The sequence below is a fragment of the Python bivittatus genome, unplaced genomic scaffold, assembly GCF_059951505.1.
Source record: "Python bivittatus isolate LINGU-HERP-01145 unplaced genomic scaffold, Pbiv_v1 ctg000210_np1212, whole genome shotgun sequence".
Classification (NCBI taxonomy): domain Eukaryota; kingdom Metazoa; phylum Chordata; class Lepidosauria; order Squamata; family Pythonidae; genus Python; species Python bivittatus.
The window spans coordinates 4801657-4829404 of record NW_028277053.1 but is presented as its reverse complement, the minus strand read 5'-3'; the positions used below and the strand labels follow the sequence as shown (position 1 = coordinate 4829404).

General features: G+C 42.8%; 1 protein-coding gene across 1 annotated transcript in view; it reads right to left on the bottom strand.

Moving 5' to 3' along the window:
* NOX5 (NADPH oxidase 5) overlaps nucleotides 1-27105 on the bottom strand; it is a 42316-nt gene extending 15211 nt beyond the window's left edge. Inside the window, exons 1-8 of the mRNA XM_015889308.3 lie at nucleotides 25174-27105; nucleotides 23819-23969; nucleotides 23073-23283; nucleotides 14838-15072; nucleotides 12260-12413; nucleotides 9752-9927; nucleotides 5058-5240; nucleotides 4773-4905 (exon numbers count right to left, since the gene is read on the bottom strand). Coding sequence (XP_015744794.2) covers nucleotides 4773-4905; nucleotides 5058-5240; nucleotides 9752-9927; nucleotides 12260-12413; nucleotides 14838-15072; nucleotides 23073-23283; nucleotides 23819-23969; nucleotides 25174-25341 — 1411 coding nt within the window. The 5' untranslated portion in view covers nucleotides 25342-27105. The remainder of the gene's footprint in view (nucleotides 1-4772; nucleotides 4906-5057; nucleotides 5241-9751; nucleotides 9928-12259; nucleotides 12414-14837; nucleotides 15073-23072; nucleotides 23284-23818; nucleotides 23970-25173) is intronic.
* Between the last annotated feature and the right edge of the window lie 643 nt (nucleotides 27106-27748).

Below are 27748 nucleotides of genomic sequence, written 5' to 3'. Positions count from 1 at the left end.
TTGGGTAGGGTATAGAGAATAAATCAGGGAAGGGATTAATTCAGACCCTTGAGCTTTCCCTTCTTTGAGATCCCTGGACTCAGATGACTGGGGTTCATTGGGGTTCAACGTGTCAAACGTGATAGTGCTGCCTTGAGGCGTGTGTCTGGGGGTTCAACGGATCCAGTCTTGAATCCCAAGCTCAGGCAGCAGCAACAGCCCAGCCCTGTTTGCCTGAGGCTGGTACCATGTTATCTGTGTCCATTTCTGGGCAGGGCAGATCTGACCAGATGGAGGCGTGCGTCAGTTATATCAGATCTGGATGACTGCAATGCGCTCTAATAGTCAGAGATGACAGTGGGTCCAGGCTGCTGCTGCTGGTTTGAACAGCAGCTGCACGGGGTTCCAATTTGTTTTGGGATACAATTTAAAGAAATTTAAAGAATCACAGCAAGTGGCCACGATTACCTAATCTTGGGTGATTTTGAGAAGCTCAGTGAGGTCAGACCTGGTTCATAACTGGCTGGGAGACCACCTAGAATTCCCAGGGCTGTATTTTAGACTAGGAAGTTGAAAAAACACTATGGAAGAAGGCAGTGGTGAATTACTGCCAAGACAACTGCATGGAGATACCCACCAGGACAAGCTCAACTCAGGAGCCCCTTTACCTCTGCGGTTAGAAGTGCTGGCAATGGCCTTTAAAGCCCTGAATAGCTCAGGACCCTTTCAAGGACCACCTCCTTCTGCACAAGCCCATTGAGGTTATCTTCAGAGTCCTTTGCATATCCCAAAACCCAGAGGAACTCAGGAGAGGAAACTGTCACTGCCTGTGGAACTCCCTGCTAAGGAGGTTTGCCTCATTTCTTCCCCTGCAGCCTCTCTGGAGATGGGCGAACCCCCTTCTTTTAAGGAGACCTTTCAGTGCAGAATCTTCTTGTGCTTTATTTGTAGCTGTTTTTATTTTTTATTTTTTTTATTGCTGCTGTTTTGAGTTGCACATCCTTTGCTTCACGAATGGCAGTGCTTATCTGATTTAAGGTTGCACCCAGTCTTTTCTCAAAGTAATAAATTCAGCCCGAGTTTCATACACACAAGGCAGACTCGTGCCGCTGCCTTCAGAGGAGCGGCAAACAATGAAGAGCATCTGAAGACAAAACTGGGTCAACTCCAAGAAAAGCTCTCTGTAGCTAGCAGTTCTAAGGTGGGAATCCCCAGAGACTTTCGCATACTGGCATTGTTCCAGGACCTTGTGGAGCACAGATTGCTTCCTAAACACCAAGCATAGCTGGCCCTGATCAGGTCTGGCTTCCTCAGCAGTTTACTCCTGAGTAGCCCCAATTCCTTAGTCACCTCCCAACTCTACACAGGGTTGCCCCTGAAGACCATCCGGAAACTTCAGTTGATCCAGAATGCAGCAGCGTGGGTAGTTATGGGCACATCTCGTTATGCCCATGTAACACCACTACTCCATGAGCTGCACTGGCTCCCAGCAGACTTACAGGTGCGATTCAAGGTGCTGGTTATCCCCGTATGGCATAGGGCCACTTTGTCCCAAGAACGTCTGCCCGCCCCACATGCTCCTACAGGAAGGGCATGTTCCAGGTTCCCTCTTTACTACCTTGTGGGACCTATGAAGTGTGTGTTTTTGGTGGCTGTCCCCATGCTCTGGAATGATCTCCCCCCCATGCCCCCAAATACATGGTAGGCCCACTCTGCTCACCTTTAGGAGAGCAGTTAAGACCTGGCATTTCCCCCCAGCCTTTGAGTCTAGTTGAGTGGAGTTCCCTTTTGGTTGTTTAATGATCATGTTCATTTGCCATTTTATATTTCATACATTGGGTAGATGTTTTAATGTTTATGTTTCTCTTGGTTTATTGTTTGTTTTCTGTTGTACGCCGCTCAGAGTCACTGTTCTCCTTCCTCGCCTCAGAACTAGCATTATGTCCTGCTTTCGGACATAAGAAGGGATGATCTGCCGCACTTTGTTACCCCGTGGCAAATGGCTTCGCCCCAACCGCTCCCCTCCAGCGCTGCCCCACGGCCACTTGGGCTGAACTCTCTCTCAGAAGGAACCTTCTCAGGGCTGCTTGAACTGTTTTCCCCAAGGGGAAGCAGTTCGCATTACCTGCTAGACTTTTAAGTGACCTACGTGTATGGTGTGAATACTGCGTCTTATTCATGTTTGTGGCTACACTTTGCTTTTGTTTATTACTTATACAGTAATACCTCGGTTCACGAACGCTTCTGTTCACGACCAATTCAGGTCACGAACAGCACCGTTCGCAAAATTTTGCTTCCGTTCGCGAACTCTGCGTCGGCTGATGAACACGACCCATGGCCATTTTCCCTGCTGTGACACGTGGTCATGGCTTCCTGTAGGCGAGATCGTGGTCACAGACAGACACTGGCTGTGAAGATTTTTGGTGTGCTTTTTAGCATGGCTCCAAAGAAAGTGCAGAGCAAGCATGGTGGTAAAAAGAAAGTGCAGAGCAAGAATGGTAAGAATAAGGTTTTGAAGAAAATAACCATTGAATTGAAGAAGGAAATTGTAGAAAAGCATGAGCATGGTATTCGTGTGACTCATCTGGCCTCGGAGTACAAGATGGCAAAGTCGACAATCTCTACTATTTTGAAGAATAAAGATGCCATCAAAGGAGCTGATGTGGCAAAAGGAGTAACGACGTTAACCAAGCAGAGGACACAAGTGCTGGAAGAGGTGGAAAAACTTTTGTTAGTGTGGCTGAATGAGAAACAGCTGGCAGGTGATAGCGTTAGTGAGGCTATGATCTGTGAAAAAGCCAGGAAGCTGCACAGTGATTTACTGCGGGAAAACCCCTCTACCAGCGCAGCAAGTGAGGAATTTAAAGCCAGCAGAGGCTGGTTTGATAAATTCCGCAAGAGAAGTGGCATCCACAGTGTGGCAAGATATGGTGAGGCTTCCGGTTCTGACAAGGCCGCTGCAGAAGGCTACAGGAAAGAATTCGCGGAATTCATGGAGGCGGAAGGATACGTCGCTCAGCAGGTGTTCAACTGCGATGAAACAGGGCTCTTCTGGAAGAAGATGCCAAAGAGAACCTATATCACACAGGAGGAAAAGGCACTGCCAGGGCACAAGCCCATGAAGGACAGATTGACCCTTTTGCTGTGTGCGAACACAAGCGCCGAGCTGAAGATTAAGCCACTACTGGTCTTTCATTTCCAGAGGGTTATGCAGCGCAGGAAAAAACAAGTGACATTAGACAGATTTTTCGCCAAAACTCAGCCTGCAGCTAAGAGGCAAAGAAGAGAGGAAACCCCTGAAGGAGATCTCCCCGATGTCCTTTTGGAGGGGCACTCTCCCTCCAAGCAATAACCGCCTCCCCACCCGCCTTCCTGTCCTCCACGCCAGAAGTCGCCTCGAGCAAGGTTAGCGTTCTCTCTCTTCATACTGTACTTTGTGTCATATTTTTGCGGTTTAAAAAAACAACAACATATGGTTCAGAACGGATTAACCGTATTTACATTGAACCTTATGGGAAAATTTGATCCGGTTCACGACCAATTCAGTTCGCGACCAGAGTCATGGAACGAATTAAGTTCGTGAACCGAGGTACCACTGTATATACTTTTGAAATACTCAATTCTGTTTACAAAGTTAAAGCCTCAAAGGCACAGCAGGCAGCTTTAACATAAATTTTCCATTCTTACAAACTGCACAGAATTATCAGATTTTCTTCCCCAGAACTAGCCACTTTACTGCTCTTTTTTCCCCTCAGTCCACCGGTGGACCATTGAAGCATCAGCGCTCTCTTCCTTTTCTTTTTAACTTGGCCCATGTCACTGCAGTGATAAATTGTTTGCAGCACTTACCCGTTAGGGATAGTTGAGAGCTGCGATGTAACTGAAAATCATTTGCTAATTGCCCCTTCTACGGCAAATGTCAGCAGGAACGATGAAAAAGTCCACTGATGGTCACTGGCTCAGCATTACTGCTGGGGCCGACAGCACGTAGGGTCTGCTTTCGGGGTGCCTCTTTTTGGTCTTCATCCTTGCTGCGGGGGCTCTTCACAACAAGCCATGACTGATTTAAAGTCATGTCTTTAACAGTTATACATTCTGAGCTGCCTAGAGCTCTGTAGAAAGCGATCTTGATTTCATATACTGTATGTATGTATATATATATATTGTTACTATATATATATAGTATATATTTATACTTTATATATATATATATATATATATATATATATATATAGTATATATTTATACTTTATATATATATTTATACTTTATATATATATATATATATATTGTTACTATATATATATATAGTATATTTATACTTTTTATAATATATATTTATACTCTCTCTCTCTCTCTCTATATATATATATATATGTATGTGTGTGTGTGTGTGTGTGTATGTGTGTGTGTATATATATATATATATATATATATATATATATATATATATACATTAACAAAATCCAATGCAATGGCATAATTGCTAGTTAGTTAATGCTCCGACGCAGTGCGATGCTGGGACAAATGCAGACTGGACTCACCCTTCATGGTTAAAGCTTATCTCCATCTGTATCCTAAGCCAGGAAGTGCTGGGCAGGAATGAGAATTCAAGAAATCCCACTCCTCGCCACCCAGGATGTCTGAGAAGGGAGGGTCAGAAAAGCCCAGAGGCTAATGGGGCCCACCCTTTGACCTGGGGGAGCCTCCTCCCTCGCAGACCAGACCAGACCAGACCAGAGCCTTGGGCTCGAGGCCCACTGCAGCGGCCCTCCGGACAGTCAGCCCCCTACCTGGCTGCTCTGGGGCGCTGCTGATGGTGAAGGGATGCCACTCGAACCGGGCGATGACCGGGATGTTCAGGTACACGTAGTCCCCAGGTTTGTAGTGGAAAAAGGGGGGTCTCTTAATCACCAAATGAGTCACCTGGATTTCAAAAGAAATAACATGCCCGCGTGGGGATGCAGTAAGGATTCAGTGGACGATGCACCAGAAACCACACTTCCTTTTCCGTTCTCACCAGCAGGTTACCCAAGTTCATACACTTTTCCTTTTACCTTACCGTTTGTGGTACACACCTTGGAGGGCAAAAGGTTGATTTCCACAATGTACAGCCCGCCGACACGTGACAAAGCTGCTGCAAAGGCCTTCTCTCCAAGGAACAGAAATCCAGGTATCACAAACCACTTCCAGAAATTAGGGCCGTGAATTATCAGCAAAGCCCAGACAGGGATGTAAGAAAGGTGAGTCCAGTAGAAGACCTACTGGCGACAAAGGAAGGGACACATTTTGAACGGCAAAGTGAAATTACATCAAGGGCTTAAAAGAACTATATAAAATTCCGTATTTGCCAATATTTCAGAGGGGAACATCCAGGGCGTTAAAATACCCCAGATGGTGGCTATGACCAAGCAAATAAAGTCCTGCTCTTTGCTATGGGTGTTACATAGACAGCTCAGGTGAAAACGGGGTGGGGCTCTGAGCAGCCAGTTGCAGCCACCACCTTAATTTTCCCCCCTCCTGTAGCCACTGCTCATTTCAGAATCAGGAACAGGGACATGATTGTGTTGATGGGCCTCACATAGCGTAATGCACAGTGCTCCTCTCTGCCCCCGTCTGCCATGTTTTCTATGACTTTAGAGGGGAAAAATAAATAAGTGGACAAGGATGCCCACTCTCCACTTTTGTTCATTTTAGCTCTTGAGGTACTGCATAGAGACATAAGACAAGATGAGAGAATATTGGGAGTTTAGATTTAAAAAAAGAATTTATAAGTTAAGGACATTTGCAGATGATTTGGTGTTAATTTTAGAAGACCCACTAGAGGGAGTAGAAATTAATGGGAAAATTACTTTGGTATGTTAGCAGGCTTTAAGATTAATAATCAGAAGACAAAGATGTTAACAGAAATATGAAATTAGAAAATCAAATAGAACTGCTGGAGAAAACTGGTTTTAAGATTGAGAAAAAACTAAAATACTTGGGTATTACTATGACAAATATGAATTGTATGTTACTTCAAAATAATTAAGACATGGAATGAAATTAAGAAGGACATGTTAAGATGGGAGAAATTAAAATTGTCACTACTGGGGAGAATCTGTGTGATAAAAATTAATGTTTTTCCAAGAATGATGTTTCAGACAATACCTGTTTTGACAACTGATGTACCATTTAAACAATGGCATATCTAAATTTATATGGCAAGGGGGAAAAACCACAAGTTAAATATAAAGTATTACAAGATGCAAAGAAAAGAAGATTGGGTTTACCAGATTTGAAATTGTATTTTGCTGCTTGTTGTTTGATCTGAACGAAAGAATGGATGTTGCTAAGAAACAAGAGACTTTTACAGTTAGAAGTTAGAAGCTTGGATGGCATGGATATTTATGGTATGATAAAGCCAAGGTTAAAATTAATGTGGACTTTAAAAATCATTTTATTACATATGCCATATTGAAAATATGGAATAGCTATAAACCCAGGTTGTGCCCGAAAACACCTTTATGGATCTCAGCTCAAGAAGCACATCAAAGAAGAGAAACAGCAGACAGATGTACCAGGAACTATTGGAAAACCATCAAGGGGAATTTAAAATCAAATCAAGAGAGCAATTAATAGCAGAATAATATAGTTGTCAATAGTTTTCCCATTTACAGTTATCAGAAAGATTCAAAATGGACAAAAAGTCATGGTACTGAACAAAGTAAGACAGAATTTGAAGTAGAATTGTGTACTGATGATACACATGTAATTGCTAAATGTATAAACTTTTGCTGAAATATGAAACAGAGGAAGAACAGGTTAAAAAACATATGATAAAATGGGCTAAGAATTTTGGTTATAATATACAGATGGATCAATGTGGTTAAAAGGGTTGAAATTTAGATTGTGTTATACAGAGGATTTTAAAAATTAATATTCAATTGAAGCCAGAACTTTTCCTTTTAGGACTAATGGATCAATAGTTAGAAAAAAAGCCATGGAAGATTATTTTAATGCATGATTACTGTGGCGAGATTATTATATTCACAGAGATGGAAAGATTCGACACTATGGAGGAATGGTTGGTGAAATTGACAGATCTTGCTGAGATGGATAAATTAACTTCTTTGATTAGAGAAAAAACACTATCTACATTCATTGGGGACTGGAAACCTCTTATGGACTTTTTGTGTCAAAATTTTAAAAAATGATACCAACAAAAGAGAATATGTGTAGCTCAGGGTTCAGCTGTGGAGTCCTTGGGGTTCTCTGAGCTTGGTAGTTTTCTTGCAAACATTTTGTTACCCAGCTAGGTCACATCTTCAGTTTTCAGTGCTACTTCACTGAAAATGTTACCTAGCCAGGTAACAAAACGTTTGCAAGAAAACTACCAAGCTCAGAGAACCCCAAGGACGCCGTCAAAAAAATGAATTTGTGATTTATGGCTTTGATGATTAGACAGGATAGATTATAGAAAGAAGAGTATTATGATGTAACTTTAGAGAGAGAGGTTAAAATATAATTGTACTTATAACTGCTGTGAAGAATTTTGGAAGCCACTTCTTTATATCTTTTTTCTTTCTTTTCTATTTTTCTTCAGCTTTTTTACTTTCTTGCACTTTTCGCTTTTTCTTTGATTTCTTTCTGTTTCTTTTTTTCCCTTACTTTATATTAGTTTGTATCTTCTTTTTTAAAAGTTTCAATAAAAATCACGTAAAAAAACCCGGAAAAACAAATAAATAAAAACAAAATATAAATGGAGTCCCGGAGGAAGAACAAGAAGCTTTTCAAAGGAGACATATTGATTTCAAATTATTATTATTATTATTATTATTATTATTATTATTATTATTATTATATTATCCCACCTATTTTACGTATAACTCAAGGCAGCAAACATACCTAAATATCCTGCCTTGTGATGGAATGGTTTGGTGAAGGCCGCGCTCGGGGAGATAAGCATTTCCTTAGTCCCCAGCAGGAGCGTGGGAAGGTGAAGAGGATGAGGCTGGCACCACCCTAAGGAATTCGCGGTGTTTGCTTGCTGGCTTGGGAAGTTTAGATTCAGCCTGGCGAGATTCTGTCTTGTGGGTGAAAGCTAATAAAAGCTATTGAACTAGACCTGTACTGTCGCGTGGAGTTCTTTGGGCTGAACCTGACATCAATCTTAACAGACTCGTACTACCATCGAGAGGGGGGAAATTGGAATCATGGCAACGGATCCCCAGGGGGCAAATCTGACACCACAGCTGTTGGCGGCAGCCCTACTACAACATCAACAGCAAGCAAACACCGCGAATTCCTTAGGGTGGTGCCAATCTCATCCTCTTCACCTTCCCACGCTCTTTCTGGGGGCTAAGGAAATGCTTATCTCCCCAAGCGTGGCCTTCACCAAACCATTCCATCACATGCCTCCTATTTTTTCCCACAACAACCACCCTGTGAGGTGGGCTGGGCTGAGAGAGAGGGACTGGCCCGAAGTCACCCAGCCGGCTTTCGTGCCTCAGGAGGGACCAGGACTCACCATCTCCTGGTTTCTAGTCCAGAGCCTTCACCATTACACCAACCTGGCTCTCTACGTTAGAGCATCATGTTTTTTGCAGGGCTGGATTTTGCTGCTAAGATCTCCCTTTGACCAAACATCTGATACCTTTTTCTGGCCAGGAGGGCATCCTGGCAGACAAAGCAGTGTGCAAACACCCAGCGTGTTTATCTTTCAGCCTCTGGAGGTCAAGTGGAATTTAAGTCAGACACCACTGGAAATAAAGGGGATGCTTACGGCTGCACTGTAGCATGCTGGCTTAATCTCTGTTTTGCTATTTTAATTCAATGAATCATTTTTCAAACAGGAGGCCTGAAGGGAGGCCTCTTATGGGCTCTTTCCTCTTCTGTTCAAAACTCCCAGACATGGAACGCCTGAGAACATTTTCTCAGTGTGTGTTTTGATTGCGTTATTGAGTGGTTGAGGATCACAGGCTAGAACCCAGGAGACCGTGAGTTCTAGTCTGCCAGCTGGGTGATCTGGGGCTGGTCGCTCTCTCTCAACCCTGGGAAGAAAGAAGGAGGCAAGGGCAAACCCTTTCAAACATGATGCCTAAAAAACGGCAGGGACACATCCAGGCAGTTGCCAGGAGTCAACACTGACTCAAAGGTACCAAAAAACCAACCAACCATGCATTCTGGTTTAAGACTGTAATAAAGTTAGTTTGGCTTGATATTTTCTCAACAACAGAGAGGCAGGTTAACTTTTCCAAAACACACTTCTTTATTGTTACAATTGCCATTCTCCTTCTGGGGCTGAGCCTTGCTACTCTGGCACTTATAAGGGCTGTGCTCACCTGACATTGGTGCCACCTCCTTGTCCCCACAAGATCAGGGGACTTCTGGAGACCTTCCAAGCTGAGCTGAGTAACCTTCAGCTCAGGTGTTCCCTGAGAACAAATGCTGGAAAGAGTTTTAGCTTTTCCTCTGGAGCTGTGGAGTGGGCAGCTCCCCAATACAGGGCCTTGTCCCACCGCCTGGGACTTCCCGCCCCTCCTCCTGCGCCACGAGAGCAGGTGCCATTTTGCAGCCCTCCCATGAGCCAGCTGGGGAGAATGCTGGGCAACGCAGAGGACTGAGAACAGCCGTGGAAAGACCACCTTGGCTTCATTACGCTGCTGCTGAGGGGCAAAGCCAGAGGTTGCGTGGAAATGTCCTGTGACTGGACACACACACGCGCTTAGTTGTTCAGCCTTCTGCTGACTGAAAAAGACAAAACTGGCAGAGGAAGCAGGGAAAGCATCACCTCAAAGTGACCGCTCCTGCGGACCAGGGCAGTGGAGCATGCGAGCATCAGGCAGACGAGGAGCTGAAGGAGGAGGCCTGTGAGGGAGGCAGCTCCATAAACCCATCCGATGCCAGGCCGGGTGGTGAGCAGGTATTCCCAGAGATGATACTCTCCCTTAGCCTGAGACATTCCCGCTACAGGGGAGAGAAAGGCTGGATAAGTGACTCCCCAAAACAGTCTTTTGCGTTAAGCTTGACCCAGCAACATCAACAGGCTGGTTAGGTTCTAGTCGCATCAGATGTGGAGGTGAAGAAGAAGGGACCCAATGTAAACATATTTTTTCCAATAATATTTTGGCTGTATTCATACAACACATCTAACCTGGTTACTAAATTAACTCATTTTCTGGCTTGTACAATACTCTGAACCATAAATTAGCCAAGGGATTTGCCCTATACTGTAAGTCCTCTAAACTCACCCAAGCCTAGCATGTTGCATTGAAGTAGCCTCCAGGTGTTTTACTGGTTTAGTTCACGAACATCACATGAACACCACTGTTAGCATTCATGCCGAAACATTCTTTATTAAACGATATTGTAGCTACCTCAATAACTTTAAAATCTTTTAATGCACGATCCAACCAATTAGAAAATTGTGAATATGATGCCCATCAAGATAAAATAGTCAAACCAGAGCCGACAATCTCTTTCTTTTTTAAAACATACAATATTATAATTTGCATTTAAACAGTTTTTCATTAAGAACTATTAAGCCAATATTTCAGTTTTTGAAAAGTGGTATTTTAGCCCTTTAATTAAAGCTCAGCACCAAAACAGCATAAAACCTGCTGATAAAAATTATATGCCTGGCAAAGTGCATAATAAAGGCTGAAATTATGCAGGAAGAGGTGACTGTTGACCAGCTCAGTAGCCCGGCAGGAAACTGCACATCAAGATGATACCCCCTTTAAAGATATATATTACTGCCAACACTTCCATATCTCTGCCAATGTTTTGTTATTATATGTCCCATTTTCTGTAGTCTGAGAAAATCTGGAAACACCAAAGAAAAAAACATAATAGGCGGAGAGTTGTGTTAGTCTATTGTAGCCCCAAATCAGCAGTGTGGTAGTAAATTTTTCTAACTAACAAATTTGGAAATAACTAGACAGATCTTTCACGATCGATGGCATAAGGCAGTGTTGTCCAAACTTGGCCACTTTAAGAGGAGTGGACTTCAACTCCCAGAATTCCCCAGCCAGCATGGCTGGCTGGGGAATTCTGGGAGTTGAAGTCCACTCCTCTTAAAGTGGCCAAGTTTGGACAACACTGGAAGCTGTCATGCATTAACTTCTGGATCACTCACAAAAGCTTGTCTTTTAATAACATTTACTAGTCTGAAAACATGCTGCTAGGCTCCTCCTGGTTTTTAGAACAAATCCAAAAGATCAACAATGGGTGTCCACCAGCAACATCTCCAGAGGGAGTAAAAGAATCGAGGTAGTGGTCACACCTGAAGGCTGCTGGGCACATTAAGGGGTCACCCTTTTTTCACCATCCACACCTAGAAACTCCTGCTGAGCACTTGATAAATGGACCATAATCAGCGAGCGAGCAAAGTTTGCCTATTCAACAGCAAGCTATGTGTGCACCATGTACTCTTACTATCATTTTATTATGTAGTCATAGCACTGGTTCTTGTTACCCAGTAAACCAAAGTTCTCTGGGTGAATTGCAAGATTAAAAATGTCTAAATGCATTTTGAAATAAAAAGAAAATTATAAAAGAATAGCATTCCGTTAATAGTACAGGAGACAAAATCCAGCTTATTTTTCAGATAATTCAACCTGTAAATACTTAGCTTTGGTTTTAAAGTAAGTGACATTTTTGGGTGAAGCTCTTTGATGCTTCTGCAGCCAGAGCACTTTCCAGCTCCAGTATCAAGTAGACTACTAAGAATCTATCTGAAGAGAGATTAATTAAGTTTACAAACAAGAACAATTCAAAAAGAGCCCAGCCATTGTTACCTAGGCTCTAGTGAACTTGTGCAAGGGTCTGGCTTTGAAAAGTGTTCACAAACTACAATTAGTAGTCTAAAAAACACATCCTATATTGCTCAGGTATGCTGGTTCCCAGTCCATTTTTGATCCCAAACTCAGAATGCTGTTTCTTACTATTATAACCCTTCATGGCTTAGGACCAGGTGCTTAAAAGGTTTGCTGGCTACCAGTCAAACATATTATTAAGAAGAGAGATGACATCTTAACTGAGGCAGGAACTTCTTTGGGATGGCACCATAGGTGAAAAATCAATCTTCAGTCTGAGAGAACTTGTTTTCCTGAAATTTCAGACATAATGTAAACTTGCTAAAAATTTATGATGTTTGTAGACATTGTGGCTTTCAGTTTTGGGATATTTTTCTATTTAGATTTTAAATGTGTAATCCTTTTTATAAACTGCTCTGGGATAGCAATTAAATAATAGGAAAAAATATCAATACGATACAGAAAATTTGAGCAGCACTTACCAAAATTGATGATGTGAGCTCCCGTGTGAACTGTAGTTAGAGCACCCACCATGTAGCCCATCAGCTGATGCAGGATGACATTCTGGTCCAGAGGCAAAACTCTGGCTACCGAGGTGGCCCGTAGCCAGGTCAGAGATCGGCGTAACATCAGCACCTGGGGATGGGGGGCGGAGGGGGAGAAAGAAACTGAATGGGTAATTTTATGGGGAGAACCACAAATTCATCAACTCAGACACTGCAGTGGAGTAGAGAAGTAACCTTGAAGAAAGAATGCAATATGGTTACATAAACATCAGCTTAGAGAAAGAGAGGAGGGGGCAAGAAAGGAGTTTGGGATTGCCCTGCCTTGATTCCCTTTGGTATAAGAAGGGGAAGAGGAAAACTCTGCCAGGCTTTCAAGGTTCTGTAGTTATATCCTGCAACCACAGAGTTCCCCTAATCCTTGTGGAGTCTGTTTCCGACCTGGCCTATGTTGAAGGGCTGCCAGGTATCCAGGAACAGAAGAAGGGACCCTGCAATTATTGATCTAAGAGCTCGTCATCTTTGCCACCCTTTTCTTCAGTTTGAATATAATAGCCAGGAACATGTGATCCAGTATGAAGTGCATTCCTGGGCTAGTCAGTTCAATACAGGTAGTCCCCGGGTTAAGAATGCCCAGTTTACGGATGACCCACACCTCAGATCAACTCAATGTTACCAACTTTTTCCCCACAGCAGCCTCAATTTAATTTTAACGTCAGAGAAAATAATGTCACATGTGCCCTATTGCAAACCTTTGATCCCCTTATTCCCTTTTTCAGTACACAGCGAAGAGATCTATGTTGAAGTTTTAAGCTGAATGTTTACCTAGCAGATTGAAATATTTCTGTTTAATAAATAAGAAAATCTTAAAATACATCTACACAGAAACTATTCTGTCACTACAGGTAATATCCAGGTTAAGAATGGCTGGGTTACAGACGACCCATAGTTGAGAACGGAGCCTAATATAGCAAAATTTGAGTTAAATGCGCAATGATCCGAATTAAATATATAATGGTTCGAGTTCATTACATGATGCAATACTACTTATACAATGTTATGCAATAACACTGCTCCGGCTTACATACAAATTTGACTTAAGGACAGACCTTGGGAACAGAACTCGTCCTTAAAGTGGGGACTCCCTGTACGTCCTATCTCCAAACACCTACTCCTCCAGAGCTCTGATTCACCAGGGTATGACCTCTTATGCAAGGGTGTCCGAAGGGATCAAAAAAGTCAAGATGGCGGCTGCAAGCATGTGACTGAAGCCCTGCACCTTCGGTTATGCTGTTGCAGCCACACTCTTGATCTTTTTCACACACACACACCCCAGACGGATGCCCCTGCTCTGAGGCCTTAGGAATTGCTTTGCCCTGGTCTGCTCTCTCTCTGCAAGCTGCTTTCTGGCTCAGGAAGGTGATGTAGAAATGGACGGAGAATTTATGAACATTAGTTCCGACTTTGCAGGGTCTGCATCTGGCTTTGCCCTGGGAGGCAGGAAAAGGAGGAAGGTGGATTTCTGGTGTCTGCCCTCATGGCTTCCCACTGTGGATGGGAGCTTTCGGCACTGGATTTGACTGGAAATGCATTCTGACACACATTAGTCAACGTTTTGGACTTATTATGCCAAGGATAGGCCGCGCGGGCAACAGTATAGCCACTGGCAGTCTGCAGCCCCATGGGATAATTAGTTCATTGATTTTTTTTAATTAAGGAGGTTGACAAGTTGGAAAGGTAAAGCGATCAGCCCCTGGCATCATCTGCATTTCAGAGGAAGTCCCTGGGCTCAATATGTCCATTTCTGGAAACAGGAGGGGGGGGGGACCAGTGTGATGGAATGGCGTTATGAAGGCCGCGCTCAAGGAGATAAGCATTCCCTTAGCCCTCAACAGGAACGTGGGAAGTTTAAGAAGACGAGACTGGCACCACCCTAAGGAATTCACAGTATTGTGGCTTGCTGGCTTGGGAACAGGTTCAGTCTGAAGAGATTTCTGTCCTGAGGTGGAAGCTAATAAACACAACAGAACTATATTGCATTGTCTCGTGGAGTTCTTTGGGCTGAACCTGACAACCAGGGCTTTCTTAGGAGGGATGCCTGCCTGGCACCTCTGCCAGAATCCCAAGTGAAACATGGGGGCTGGTGACCACCAAGAGTAAGGCAATAGAGGAGGCAGGAAATGAGTCTTTTCTGGCCCGTTCCACCCATTAATTCAATGTCTCTGTGACTCTGCATAGAGAGCATTTTGTAAGAATGCCCGCTGTGTGCTTTCAAAGTTCCAGATTGTCCACAGCCCCAAACGTGGCTTGCCCCAGAACCATTCAGCAGCGACTGCTCTGTTAAAGATGTTTCCTTCCCTAGGGATCAGTAAACTTTCATCATTCTTAAAAAAATAATCCATGCAATGCTGTGGTGGTTCTTAGCAGAAATGTGCTATTCAAAAGTGATAATTTAAACCAAAGCTTGGAACAACGGTTACAATGTTGTTTTCCTCCTGGACCCCTGCTCCAATTTTCCCCGGCCGCTTGGACTGTGGGATGCGGCCCTGTTCCTCACCAGTATGAATGCACAGTTGAAGTTCAGGCACTGCCCACAGCCTTTGGCCACCACGATCCAGATGCCAGAGCCAGCCTGCTTTAGGGCAGCCAAGATGAAGAGGACAATGTTCACACATGCATAGCTACCCAGGAGAAGAAGCTTGTTCTTGTTGTTGTGCCAATAGGCAGGACTCAAGTGGTATGGGGTGTGGCTCTTCCGTGGGGCTGTGGGAGGCTTTAGCCAACTTGCAGCACTGAGAGAGAAAGGAGAGAGGAGCTGGTGAGGCATTCAAGGCTTTTCAATATCCAGGGAGATGCAGGAAGACTCAACACAAGTAAGTCAGAAGGCAGCCCTTTTCCTGAGTAGGTAGAGCAGGTAGCCATTCCCAAAGTCTTACTTAGTAAAGTCAGGCTGCTTTCGTGCACAGACCTTTTTTTTTTTACAAAAGACCATGTTTTCCTGGCACACTTAATCTATTTGATTAATGTTCTTGGCGGCTGTAATCACACATATATGTATGGTTGTGCATGTTAGCATGTTGTATGACCACTGCCAACATGGCTATCCCAGAAAATGAACTGAATTACTTAACCAAGTGAAACACTGCCTTTGGACTTCCAGGTTGCTCATCCTGATCTTGGCTGTAAAATTCCCATACACGAGTCCCTTCTATCACAGTTGTGCTGGCTTTCTCCCAGGCTCTGGAGAGCGAGGTTCAAAAGCATTCTCAAGCCCATCATAATGGGCTTTACTGTGTTTCCTTCAACCTCACCAAAGGAGTGACTGCCATTCTGGGGTGAGAAAAGTATTCTCCTGGGACAGATGGTCTTGTGAGTCGAAAAGGAGTGGGTGAGTAGGGGAAATATTCCCTTGCCTCTAAATTATTTTCAGTTATTGTTCTATAGGTGCTATTAGCAGGAGGCTTTTGTGGAGGGTCTTGCTCCACCTCAGGGTATCACTATACTCCAGACGCTACAAGGGTCCAATTCAAGGTGGTACTTTGACCCTACTCTGCCTCAATGCGGCAAAGCGCATCCATGAACACAATCTAGCAGTCAGACGACATGATTAAAACTCCTTGATCTCACAACACATGGACAGACTCAACCATAATTTCAGCTGGGTAACTGTGAGCATCCTAGATCAAGCCAAATCCAAAAACCGCTAGGAAATTCCTGGAAGCTTGGCATTCAGACAAATCAGCCATCAACAGACACAGAGATAAACCACATTTACACACCATTCAAAAGAGACAGTTAAAAAGCTAAGAAGGAAACCAAAAGACCAGAACACATCCTCTCCAGCAACCAACATCCAGATAAGCAGGGATTAACACCAGACAAACAATCAAGCAGAAAACAATACTCTAATCAAGGAACTACAAAGGAGAAAACCACCAACACTGGCAGGGCAAATTACTTTATATAAACAGGGAGCAAACCCCACACTCACTAGCACTGATGATGTTACCTAGGCAGGTAATGAAACATCTGCAAGCAAACGATCAAGCTCAGGGAGCATCAAGGACTCCACAGTTCAAAGCAGCCCCTTTGAAGATCTGCTGAGCCCTTGTTCCTAGAACTGAACTGGGCAAAGAAACTCTCAATTTAATCTGAGGGTAGGAAATTTGCTCTAACTTTTCTTTCAAAGGAGAGGAGAATTTTGGAGAAACTATCCTAGGTGGATAGTGGTGTTCTTACACAATTCTGAGTAACAAGAGCATTAAGAGGTGTGCGAGAAGACCGTTCTTCTTCAGGGCAGAATCCTCCTTCCAGCCATCCGCAGCCTCTCTGAGTTCTGAGGCTCCCCTCGGGGGATCTTTCTCAGATCAAAAAATTAGCAGTCAGGGAACTTCAGAACGATGCCAAAGAGCATTCCAGAAAATAATGCCAGTACTCACACCAACCACCGCCTCCACAATAAAGTGAGTTTAAAAAAAACTACCAGGAGAAAATGGCAGATAAGCTTCTCCCAAACACGTTGATCTTCTGAATGAAATCAGGAGCAAAATACTTGAGAAACTGCACAGCAAAATTGCATCACTTCATGTATCTGGCTCATTGGGGACTAGACTGGCTTGGCAAGGCTGATGGATGATGACCCTGTATTTGGGAAATGGCTGCCTAGGAAGGAATTACAATTATGAATTGTAATTATAAATTCAAATAGAAAGTGGACGGTCGAGTTTTGGATGTTTCGGAGAAAAGGGGTCTGGTTCTTGTTCAGATGAGCTGGAGACCAGTTCACCTTTCTGGTCACGGTTCAGTTGAGTATTTGAGTCATACCTGGAGACAAAGAATTAGATATGTATGTGAAGCAGCAAAAGCTTGCCAGATGTCATAGAAGAATCAACTTGGCTTCCCTTCAACTACAGAGCATAGGCCAGTTTTCCCTGGTATACTAGGACCAAGGTATCCAATGAAGCTGATTGGAAGGAGATTTAGAGCAGACCAAAGGAAGCACTTCTTTATCCAGCTCATAACTAACCTGTGGAATTTGTTACTATAAGATGTGGTGGCATATGGATGACTTTGGGTTAGATAAATTCATGGACAACAGGTCTATCAAGGGCTCTTTGTCTTGAAGGCTCGGTACTATTTCTGGGTTGGGGGCATTAGGCCTCCAAAGGCTAGTTCAGCAGAAAACGGAAATGTGCAGCTAATTCACTTTTCGCTTCTTAACAAATATTTTCTGATAGGAAGAAAGACAATAATATTACAGCTGGAGAAATGTGGCAATTACCCATCTCCAACCATGAATCTTGGTCTAAACATGGATCATTCTGTAGGGAAACAAGTGCATCATCATGTAAGAGTTTATGCATCTCAGTCCATTTTGTCAGATACACAGAGCACGGTCCTAATGAGGTAGGCTGAGATTCACAAAACTTTATGGCATAATTATTTGTTAGTCTTTAATATATCACATGTCTTCCTGTTGCTTTCACTAGAAAAGACTAACATTGCTGCCTCTCAAAATTGTTCTGATGAAACAAACCAAAAAGTTTCCTTCGGCACTTGCCCCATTTCCTGGAACCCACATCCTTGTTTCTAACTCACTGAGAATTCAAATGATCTTGCTAGTATGCCATAATTACATTTCTCTTCCTGTTTGATAACTTTTATATAATTAAATGCAAGTGCAGGACCAGCTTACCTACTCCAGACAATTAAAAATACTTTTTTGTAGGTTTACCCGTTTTCCTGCTTCCTAACAACAACAGGTAAGGTGTTCTGCTTCCTAAACAGTTTCTAACCTTGCTCAAAGTCAGTTTTCACGTTTATAGTGATGGTGGGTAATTTATTTAAAATACCAAGTAAACTGTCTATTATTTTTAGCCAACTTTAATGATTTTCTCTCATTCTTTTTCCCTTTTGCTTTTTGTTGTTGGGGATTTTTTTTTTTTTTTGCAATTAAAACTTCTCTACAAAAATGGAAAGAGAAAAACTATGGAAGGAATGCTGCGTTCTGCCATGGAAAAAGAAACAAAGAAACTGAGGCTGAGCCAATCCATATTCAAGTTCTAGTTCATATTCAGTGTTAGTGAGCATCCTCCACCTCTGTCATCAGCCAGTAATTCAGGCTAACCATTATCAAAACTTTGCTAAATGGGTTTTACTGCAGGAAAAAAAGGGGGGAGATCCTGAGTACGTAGCAGCAGCTTGTGAGTATCCGCTGCTATTCAGCCCCAGCTCAGATGTAGCCCTTCCCATGGGGGGCCCCTCCCTGGGAAAATTCTGTAGGAGCTCTCAAGTCAGTGGCGTGTATGGCCAGGACGAACGGCCTCTCTTTCTGTCCCTCCCTTTTTCTCTCTCTTTCTTGCCATCATTTTCTCTCATTGTTCTGATTAATTGATTATATGCCATCAAGTCAGTGTTGACTGTTAGTGACCACACAGATAGATTTTCTCCACGATGATCCTTCCCTAATTTAGTCCTTCACATCTTCCAACAGTGCACCCATCACTACTGTGACTGAGTCCATCGACCTCGCTGCTGGTTGTCCTCTTCTTCTCTTTCTTTCCACCTTTCCCCAGCATAAAAGCCTTCTTCAGAGAGCTAGGTCTTCATGTAATGTGTCCAAAGTTGGATAATTTGACTCTGGTCATTTGTGCCTCGAGTGAGAACTCTGGGTTGATTTGTTTGATGAGCTATCAGTTTGTTTTCTTGGCTGTCCAAGGTATTCTCAGGAGTCTTCTCCAACACCAAAGTTCAAAAACATCAATACTCTTCCTATCCTACTTCTTCAAACTTTTGCTTCCATAGAGTGACATAGGGAATCCCATTGCCTGCACTATTATGTAGTTATAGATACATCATGGCATCTGAATATCTTTTCCAAGGTCTTCGTGGCTGCTCTACCAAGTGCTACTCTGCAGCATGTTTCTTGACTGCTTGTTGCTTTACTGCTGATGGTTGATCCTAAAAGACAGAAGCTCTCCACCACTTCAACATATTCATTGTCAATTCTAAGGCTGGCTGTTGTACCTGTTGTCATTAGTATGGTCTTCTTTAGTTCCATATTTTCACCGTGCTCCCTGATTTTTATTACCAGAGCTTGCAGATCCTTTGTATTTTCGGCTATCCGAGTAGCGTCATCAACAGGTATTGATGTTTCTTCCTCCAATTTTAAATCCATGCTCATCTTCTTCCAATTCAACACATGGGTTGAATAAATAAGGGGAGAGTAATATTGTTCTTAGTGGAGGACTAAACTGCAGACAGTGTTTGAAATTAGCCCATCAAGGTCAAAATGTCAAAAGGAAATTCTGATTCTTCTCCTTTTCAGAAGCAGTTTCGTTTTCCCAACTACTCATCTGTTGTGAAAGTTACAGAGACAGCTGTACTTCTTTGCTAAAATAGAGGAAACAAAGAACCTTATGGCTCCTTAAAACCAGCAGCCATGATACAGATGGAAGCAGGAGGGGGTCCCAGGCTGAAACTCCCAGGAGCTTTGTAGCCCGGGAGGAGAGGAAGGAGCCAATGGCAAGGGAGACAGCGCAGAGCATGAGACCAACAAACAGCTTGAGACCAGGCAAGTCCATTGCAATTGCTCCTCCTGCTGAGAAATGACTGGCCTTCAGATTATTGGGTGCACAATAAGACTTGAACCTTAAGAATACTATATATATAAGACTTTGAGTTTATAGTTGGCAATTGTTGGATTTCTGCCCTAATTCTGGCTTTTCTAACTTCTGCAATATAATTTGTTTAACAAAAAGCTGTGCTTTTGATTTCTGCTTGCTAGCCACTGAGTACAAGTAATAGTGTGGCTGAAGCAGGCCAGTAGCTGTCAATGACTTTTTTTGCAGAGATCTTCAGAAACTCTTCTGAGTAGGACATAATGTACCTTTAGAGTCTGGACAGTTAAAACTTCACTGTAACGATGGGAGCCAATTCTCACATTGTCACAAGCAAACAACCTGATGCCAGATCAATCTGTTACCAAAGCAATAGACATATGGAAACCGACTCCCTGTTGAAAAGATACAGACTTCTAGCCCATTTGATTGATGAAACAAGCATCAAACATGGGTACTATTTATTCAGACAGACCCCCCCCCCCTTTCATCTCAGTAGGACCCCTCTTAAGTTCTAATAGCACTGAATTGCCAACATGCAAAAATCCAAAACATCTGAAGGGGCGAATGCTTTTTCTTAGATCTCTATTAACTGTGGCAGGCATTTGTACGGGCCCATGGCACAATGCGCCCAGAGAAAGGGGCTCTTGCCAACAAAAGCTCACTAGAGTCTCCATGCTAATCTTCAGGGCGTTGCAAGCTGTTCTTCTGTTTCACTGTGTAGCGGGCACAACCCTTTTCTGGTACAGTGACAAGAGGAGTAGTGGCAGCAGCTCTAAGCCCAAGATACCAATTATAGGGAGCTGAAGAGTAACGGAGGAACATGGCACATCCTCAAGAGAAGGCCAACAGCAGCTGCTTCAAAGGCAGCTGACGAGAAAGGGCAGAGTTGTTTCTTTTCAAGCAGGTCTGCCAATCTGGGCCTTGGCCTAGAAGGCAAGGAGCAGAAACCTTCTGTATCTGGAATGCCAGTAAGAACATCAAAGAAAGGGTCAGAGGGGGAAAAGCTACTAAACCTGCTGATAAAAATGGCCCACCAAAGTGGGAGGCATGGCTATCCAGGGAGCTGATGACACATTAGTAAAGGTATCCAAGAATTTGTAGTGGCAGCTGATCTAAGAACACCTGACTACTGATCCCCTCTGCTTTTTTCTCCATCACACCCACCTGCCCTTCATCCATATTCATTTTCACTCCGTAGCCAAGTTCATACAATATGCCAACCCCTAAAACAGGGGCAACAGATCATAATTGCTGTGTTCACACAGAATTCTAGATTTGGAGGGGACCCTTGAGGCCTTCAAGCCCACCTTCCTGCTCTGTGCAGGAATCCAAATCCAAGTTCATCCTGCGCATATGGATGTCTAGCTTCTGCTTGGAGGCATCTAGTAAAGCAGAGTCCTTCCGTTTCTGCTCTCACTATGATAGTTATTGTTTTTTAATCCAATCAGAACCTGCTTTCCTGTACCTTAAATCAGTTCTTGTATGTCTTGCTGTCTGGGATATAGAGAACAAACCAAAATATGGCTGAACATGGTAGGGTGGTTATCCAACTTGCTCAGAGAACAGCTGGGTTCCTGCAATGCCCTGAACCACAAACTACCCAACCCCCTTTTAGATCAACCTAGAGCGTTGTATGAACCTGGCAACCCCTGTTCAGCTGTTCTTGTCTCTACACGTTCAGTGGGATTTGCTTTCTATAAAGAATGCTTGGGACTGCACGTGCAAAGAGACATTCATTAAACAGAGTATCTCAGCTGGAGGGTTTCCTGTATGATGGAGATTCTCTGGATCCCTTTCAAACTAGCTTCATATCCAAGCAAGAGTTAGAGAGGATCATTCATTTAGCTGAATATTTCAGTGGATCTTACTAAATTGCTTGGCTCAGATTATAACTTGGAATGTCTGGCTAGGGATCCACTTAATAGAAAAAGTTGTGTGTTTCATTTTTAAAATATTATTTAAGGCTCTTAATTAGGAGTTACTTTGGTTACTTTGGACAAACAGAAGTGGTCCTGGCCAACATAACCATGCTTTTCTAAGGTGCCAAATTTGTGCTATTATACTTATATCCAAGCCGGGAGATTTTAAAAAATTGAAAAAAATATTGAAGCCACTCCAACCTTTTGAATCATTAAATTCTGCTTTCCCTTCTCCTTTATCTCATTTTGAGAGTTCACTCTGAAATGTCCTCCCTCCCAGAAACTGGAAAAACATATACAACTAATTAAAAATACTGGCTCAAGCCCCTATAGCTAGGATGGCCACAATACTTTAAAAAAACATCATAAATCCGGTGTGCCCCCACTCTCATGGCCTTCAGGAAAGGCGTGAAATCCTGGCTGTGCCAGAGGGCCTGGGGGCCAGATGGGGGCTCGCACCAGTGGAGGTGGCTTATGGGGTGATTGACCTTGCCTCCCCATCATCTTGAATGTTTTTAGTATTTATGTACAGTGTTTGTTGTTTAGATTTGATTTGTAATGGATTATTTATTTAACTATTTATGGGGGGATTTTTAATTGTTGATGGGGTTTCTGATTTTAATTGTGAGCTGCCCAGAGTGACCCATTAGGGAGAGATGGGCAACATACAAATTTATAAAAAGATAGATAGATAGATAGATAGATAGATAGATAGATAGATAGATAGATAGATAGATAGATAGATAGATAGATTTAGAGAGCTGATATCCAGCTTGGGGGCAGACTTTCTAATATCATAATACAATTAATAACAAACACCGATAAAAATTAAAAAACACTATTTAAAATGCCTGATTGGACAAAAAACATGTTTCCGTGCCATAAAAGAATATTGTAAAAAGGACAACAGGTGGCTCTGTTTGGAAGGCATTCAAAAGGGAACAGTGGGTGAGAAGACTCTTCCCTTTATTTTTAAGTAGAATGCATGATTAAAAAACATCTAGAGCAGAACTTCTGCAGAAGATCTCTTTTGATGTATAGTAACAGATGCTCTCTCACTTACCTGAAGCTATTTAGGGTTTCAGACATAAGTATCAGAAACAAAAAGGAAACCAATGAACCAGCTGAGGTTTGCAAATCATCTTCATGCTCCTAATATATCAATAAAACTGGGAAGCCACCAGAACATAGATTCCCAGAGCTCAAATGTCCTTGACCAGAAATAGCTGCTGTTGATTGTATTGAAAATACCTTATTGTTAAGTTCTCCATGATTTCTGGAAAATGTTCCAGTTCCTTGCTGAGCTCCTCAAAGGTTATGGATCCACTATTGTCAGAGTCTGCTGACTCAAAAAGAGCCATTGTCAGGTCATCTAGCTTCTTCTCAGGCAAAGATATTGAGCTCTCTTTCAGACATGATTTTAAGACTATACGTAATTCATCTGGTTCAATGGACCCACCACCTACAAAGAAAAAAAAATCCACTTGGCTTGGTGTAAGTTACCATGACAGGTCAGATCTAAGATTTTGCTATGGAGGAGGAGGAGGAGGAGGAGGAGGAGGAGGAGGCGGCGATCGTCAATGGACAGGAAGTGGCCACCAGGAAATCAAAGTCAGTTGACTCTGCTTACTTGGTGGATCATGAGAAGTCTGCATCTATACAACCTAAGTCCTTCCTCTGTGAGTTAGAAAACCCACAATTGCTGCAGTTATTCCCTGACTGAATGGAATCATATAGAAATTGCAGAATTGGGGCATTTCTTTAATTTAAAAGTAGTATTTCTTGAACTTCTACATGTCTTGTTCATCATCAAAGGCACTAGATCTAGAAATGGGACTAGAAAAATACACAACTGTCCTACCATTCCAGATGCAAAATTAGGAGCGCTGGAGGCTATTCTATGAGGCACAATTGTTGGCAGCAAAACAAGGATCTGGAAAACAAAATCTCATTTTGATAAAATATAGGTTATCAGATGCACCAGTTCGGAATTTTACCATCCACATCATAGACCTGGAAGAGGAATCGAAGCTTGTCTGTTTCGCTCCCATGTATCAGCAGTTTCATGGTGTTCAGGAGCTCATCCAGGCAGATGGTGCCACTTCCGTCCGAATCAAACAAAGCAAAGAACCGCTCAGCGAAAAAGGACTGTGAGAGAGGTAAAAAATATTTGTGAAATCAGAGGTGATCCTCAAGATCCAGCAGTCTCCATTGTCTTTAGGTTTTGATTTTAAAATAAGTGATCAAATCCCTGAAATATATAAACTACAGTGGTTATGTTCACTACTGACCATGGTAAATACAACATTATAAACCCACCTTGGGGAGAAGTCTTGAGGCTTCTAGTACAGATAGTTCCCAGGTTAAGAACGCCTGGGTTACAGATGACCCGTAATTAAGAATGGAGCCTATATAGCAAAATTTGAATACACAATGGCTCGAGTTCATTACACAATACTACTTTTACAGTATTACACAATAATACTGTTCCGGCTTACATCAAATTTGACTTAAGGAGAGACCTTGAGAACAGAACTTGTTCTTAAACTGGGGACTACCTGTATTAGTCCCAGACAAATTAACTACAGCTCTGTAGTCTGAGAGTGCAAACAAATGGGAAAGAAAGTTGCATCACTCATGGCATCTATATATTAAACTAGAGACTCACAGAAAATGCTTCGGTAGTCGTCCAAATAAGATTTTTTAAAAAGCCTCATGCTTTCAAGCAGAGTTCCTCAACCTTGGCAACTTTAAGATGGGTGGACTTCAAGCCAAGGTTGAGGAACCCTGCTTTAAACTACTTCCATCCAGCAACAGGGTAACTTCCTGGGCTTATCCAGTCTGGTCCCAGTACCAACACCTCCCCTTGGCTTTCCATCGGAGTGATAATTTGTTCCCTGCTCTGTTACTTCTTGGCCTTCTGGTGCAATCAATGGTAAATTGATGGAGAGCCTGCAAGATGGTTGCATTGTCCATGAGTTGTAGGTTGGCACTTTCCTCACTTTTATGTTTTTGGTTAATTGTTTTAAATTATTTGTATGAGTTTGTCATAGTTGTTTGAACTTGTGAGCCATCCAGAGTCAGGTAAGTGAGATGGGCGGTTATATAAATGGAACTAAATAAATAAATAAATAAATAAATAAAAATCTCTGCTCTTTTTTCTCTGTCCCTCTGCTTCTTCTTCGTCAGGTTTCTAGATTTTAATTAGCACATCACAAGCATGGATCAATTCCCCAAATCTAACAAGGAAGGGAGAAAATAAAACATCTCTGTACTTTTTGCTGGCAACAATGGACATTCCGAGTTATAGCATAGTTTTGTTATCCACTCAGCTCAATTGGACATAACTTGCCTCTTTCACCTTGAGCGCAGTTTTGAATTGTTCCAAGTTGATTTCTTTATTGTGGCCAGCAATATTCTCCCACTGCTTGGCTACCCACGTGAGCCATTTTGTGTCGTCATCCAGGTTCATGGTTGTCAGCCCTACAAGGTAGACCAGACCAAGAAACAGACACCACATAGGCCTAAAGCTACTTTTCTTAAGGTTGGCTACAGTAACAGAATCTTGCAAACCTCCTCCCTCTTTTATATACCATGTGAATTAAGGCGGTGCGTGTCTGAGACGTTTTCATAACCCTCCTCCCTCATCTGGGCTTCTGCAATGTTTATCTCCTTACCTTGGTAAAGGATCTTTCCTCTCTCCATCAAGGTCAACTTCCTTACTCTCTACATCAGCGCTAAGAAACTAGAACCATTTTTTTTTTAAAAAAAGGTCAGCTTTACAGTCAGTCATAAACTGCTTATTCAGATTTCTGTGGTTCTGATTTGAACCATGTATTAGATATTTCTAGTTAAATAATCAAGATCATGATGGAAACTTGCAAGAAACAGGGTTACGTTACAGTAGTCTCCATGTTAAGCATGCTCGGGTTAAGGACAACCCATAGTTAAGAATGGAGCCTATTACAGCAAATTCTGAGTTAAATACACAATGGTTCATGTTCATTACACAATACTACTTAGACAGTATTATACAATAATGCTGTTCCAGCTTACATACAAATTCGACTTAAGGACAGACCTTGGGAATGGAGCTTGTTAACTGGGGACTACCTGTATATGGCAGAAGAGGTGACCACATCCCCAGCCCTGAACCACTGTGTCATTCTAGCTCTTTCAGCCCGACTGTGCTTCCAAAATTCAGCAAATCATCAAAAATCACTAGGCAATTTTCTAGTTAAAATTAAATAAATAAAAAGCAGAAGTAAGTGTTGCTCTGCGAGTATGGCTGTACCCCTTCCTATTATAATTCCATTAAAATTACTCCCCAGTGTGCCATGTTGTCACTTTGCTTCAATTGCCCTGCTCTGGGGTAACTGTTTTCTGAGTTACCTGGAACCCAATGGACGTTTTCTTGGAAGCCTCCCCAGAGGTGGAGAAAGCCTCCAGGGTCTCAGACTTCTCAGAAGAATTCAGCAGACGTATGACTGCCAGTCAGAAAATCCCACTGGGGCAGAATGAGAAAGGGTCTAGTAGCACCTTTTAAGACTAACCCATATTTATTTTAAGGCATAAGTGTCCTTGGAGAATGTTTAGTCCAATGCCCTGCCCAATGTAGGAATCTGCCAGCACAGATAGCCACTTAGCCTTTGTTTAAATGCCTCCAGAGAAGAAGAGCTCAACCACCTCCTGAGGCAGCTGTTCTATTGTCAAACAGCTCCTACTCCTAGGAAGATGTTCCTGACCACAGGAATGGGAGGGTTAGAACCTTGGACTGTCCAGTCCAACGCTCTCCCAGTGCGGGAATTTCCAAAGAACCTTCTCATCTTTAGATTTTGTTTCTGTCACAATAGATTATTCTGCAGTGAATAAGGGAATGAATATGAACGAGATGAAAAGTTAAATTGGGACCGAGCTTCCGGGCAGAAACATCAGAAGATTCTGGATTCAGACAAGAGGGCTGAGACTCAGAGGGCTAAGGCTTAGTGCACAGGAGTCATTCTGAGGCACCATCAATAGACAGCTGACGCTCACATCTGCTTTTCATTGTGATCACAACTGGGTGAGGCCAGGGTCAGCGCTGGGCTAAGGCTGAGTAGGCCCTGGCCTAGGAGGGCCAAATTTTAGGGGGCACCAAAATTGAAAAGACTTCCAAAAAACATAACAACAAAAAGCAGGAATGGTGCATTCTGTGAGCCAGTGCGCCAGCTCGAGGGTTAAGTGTAATTTTGCAGTGTAAGAAGGGTGAAAACGTCTGAGAAAAGGAAAAAAAAATGGGGCTGAAAATCACAAGTATACAGTGGGGCAAAGAAGTATTTAGTCAGCCACCAATTGTGCAAGTTCTCCCACTTAAAAAGATGAGAGAGGCCTGTAATTTTCATCATAGGTATACCTCAACTATGAGAGACAAAATGGGGGGGGGAAATCCAGAAAATCACATTGTCTGATTTTTAAAGAATTTATTTGCAAATCATGGTGGAAAATAAGTATTTGGTCACCTACAAACAAACAAGATGTCTGGCTCTCACAGACCTGTAACTACTTCTTTAAGAGGCTCCTCTGTCCTCCACTTGTTACCTGTAGTAATGGCACCTGTTTGACCTTGTTAGCAGTATAAAAGACACCTGTCCACAACCTCAAACAGTCACACTCCAAACTCCACTATGGCCAAGAGTAAAGAGCTGTTGAGGGACACCAGAAACAAAATTGTAGACCTGCACCAGGCTGGGAAGACTGAATCTGCAATAGGCAAGCAGCTTGGTGTGAAGAAATCAACTGTGGGAGCAATAATTAGAAAATGGAAGACATACAAGACCACTGATAATCTCCCTCGATCTGGGGCTCCATGCAAGATCTCACCCCGTGGGGTCAAAACGATCACAAGAACGGTGAGCAAAAATCCCAGAACCACACGGGGGGACCTAGTG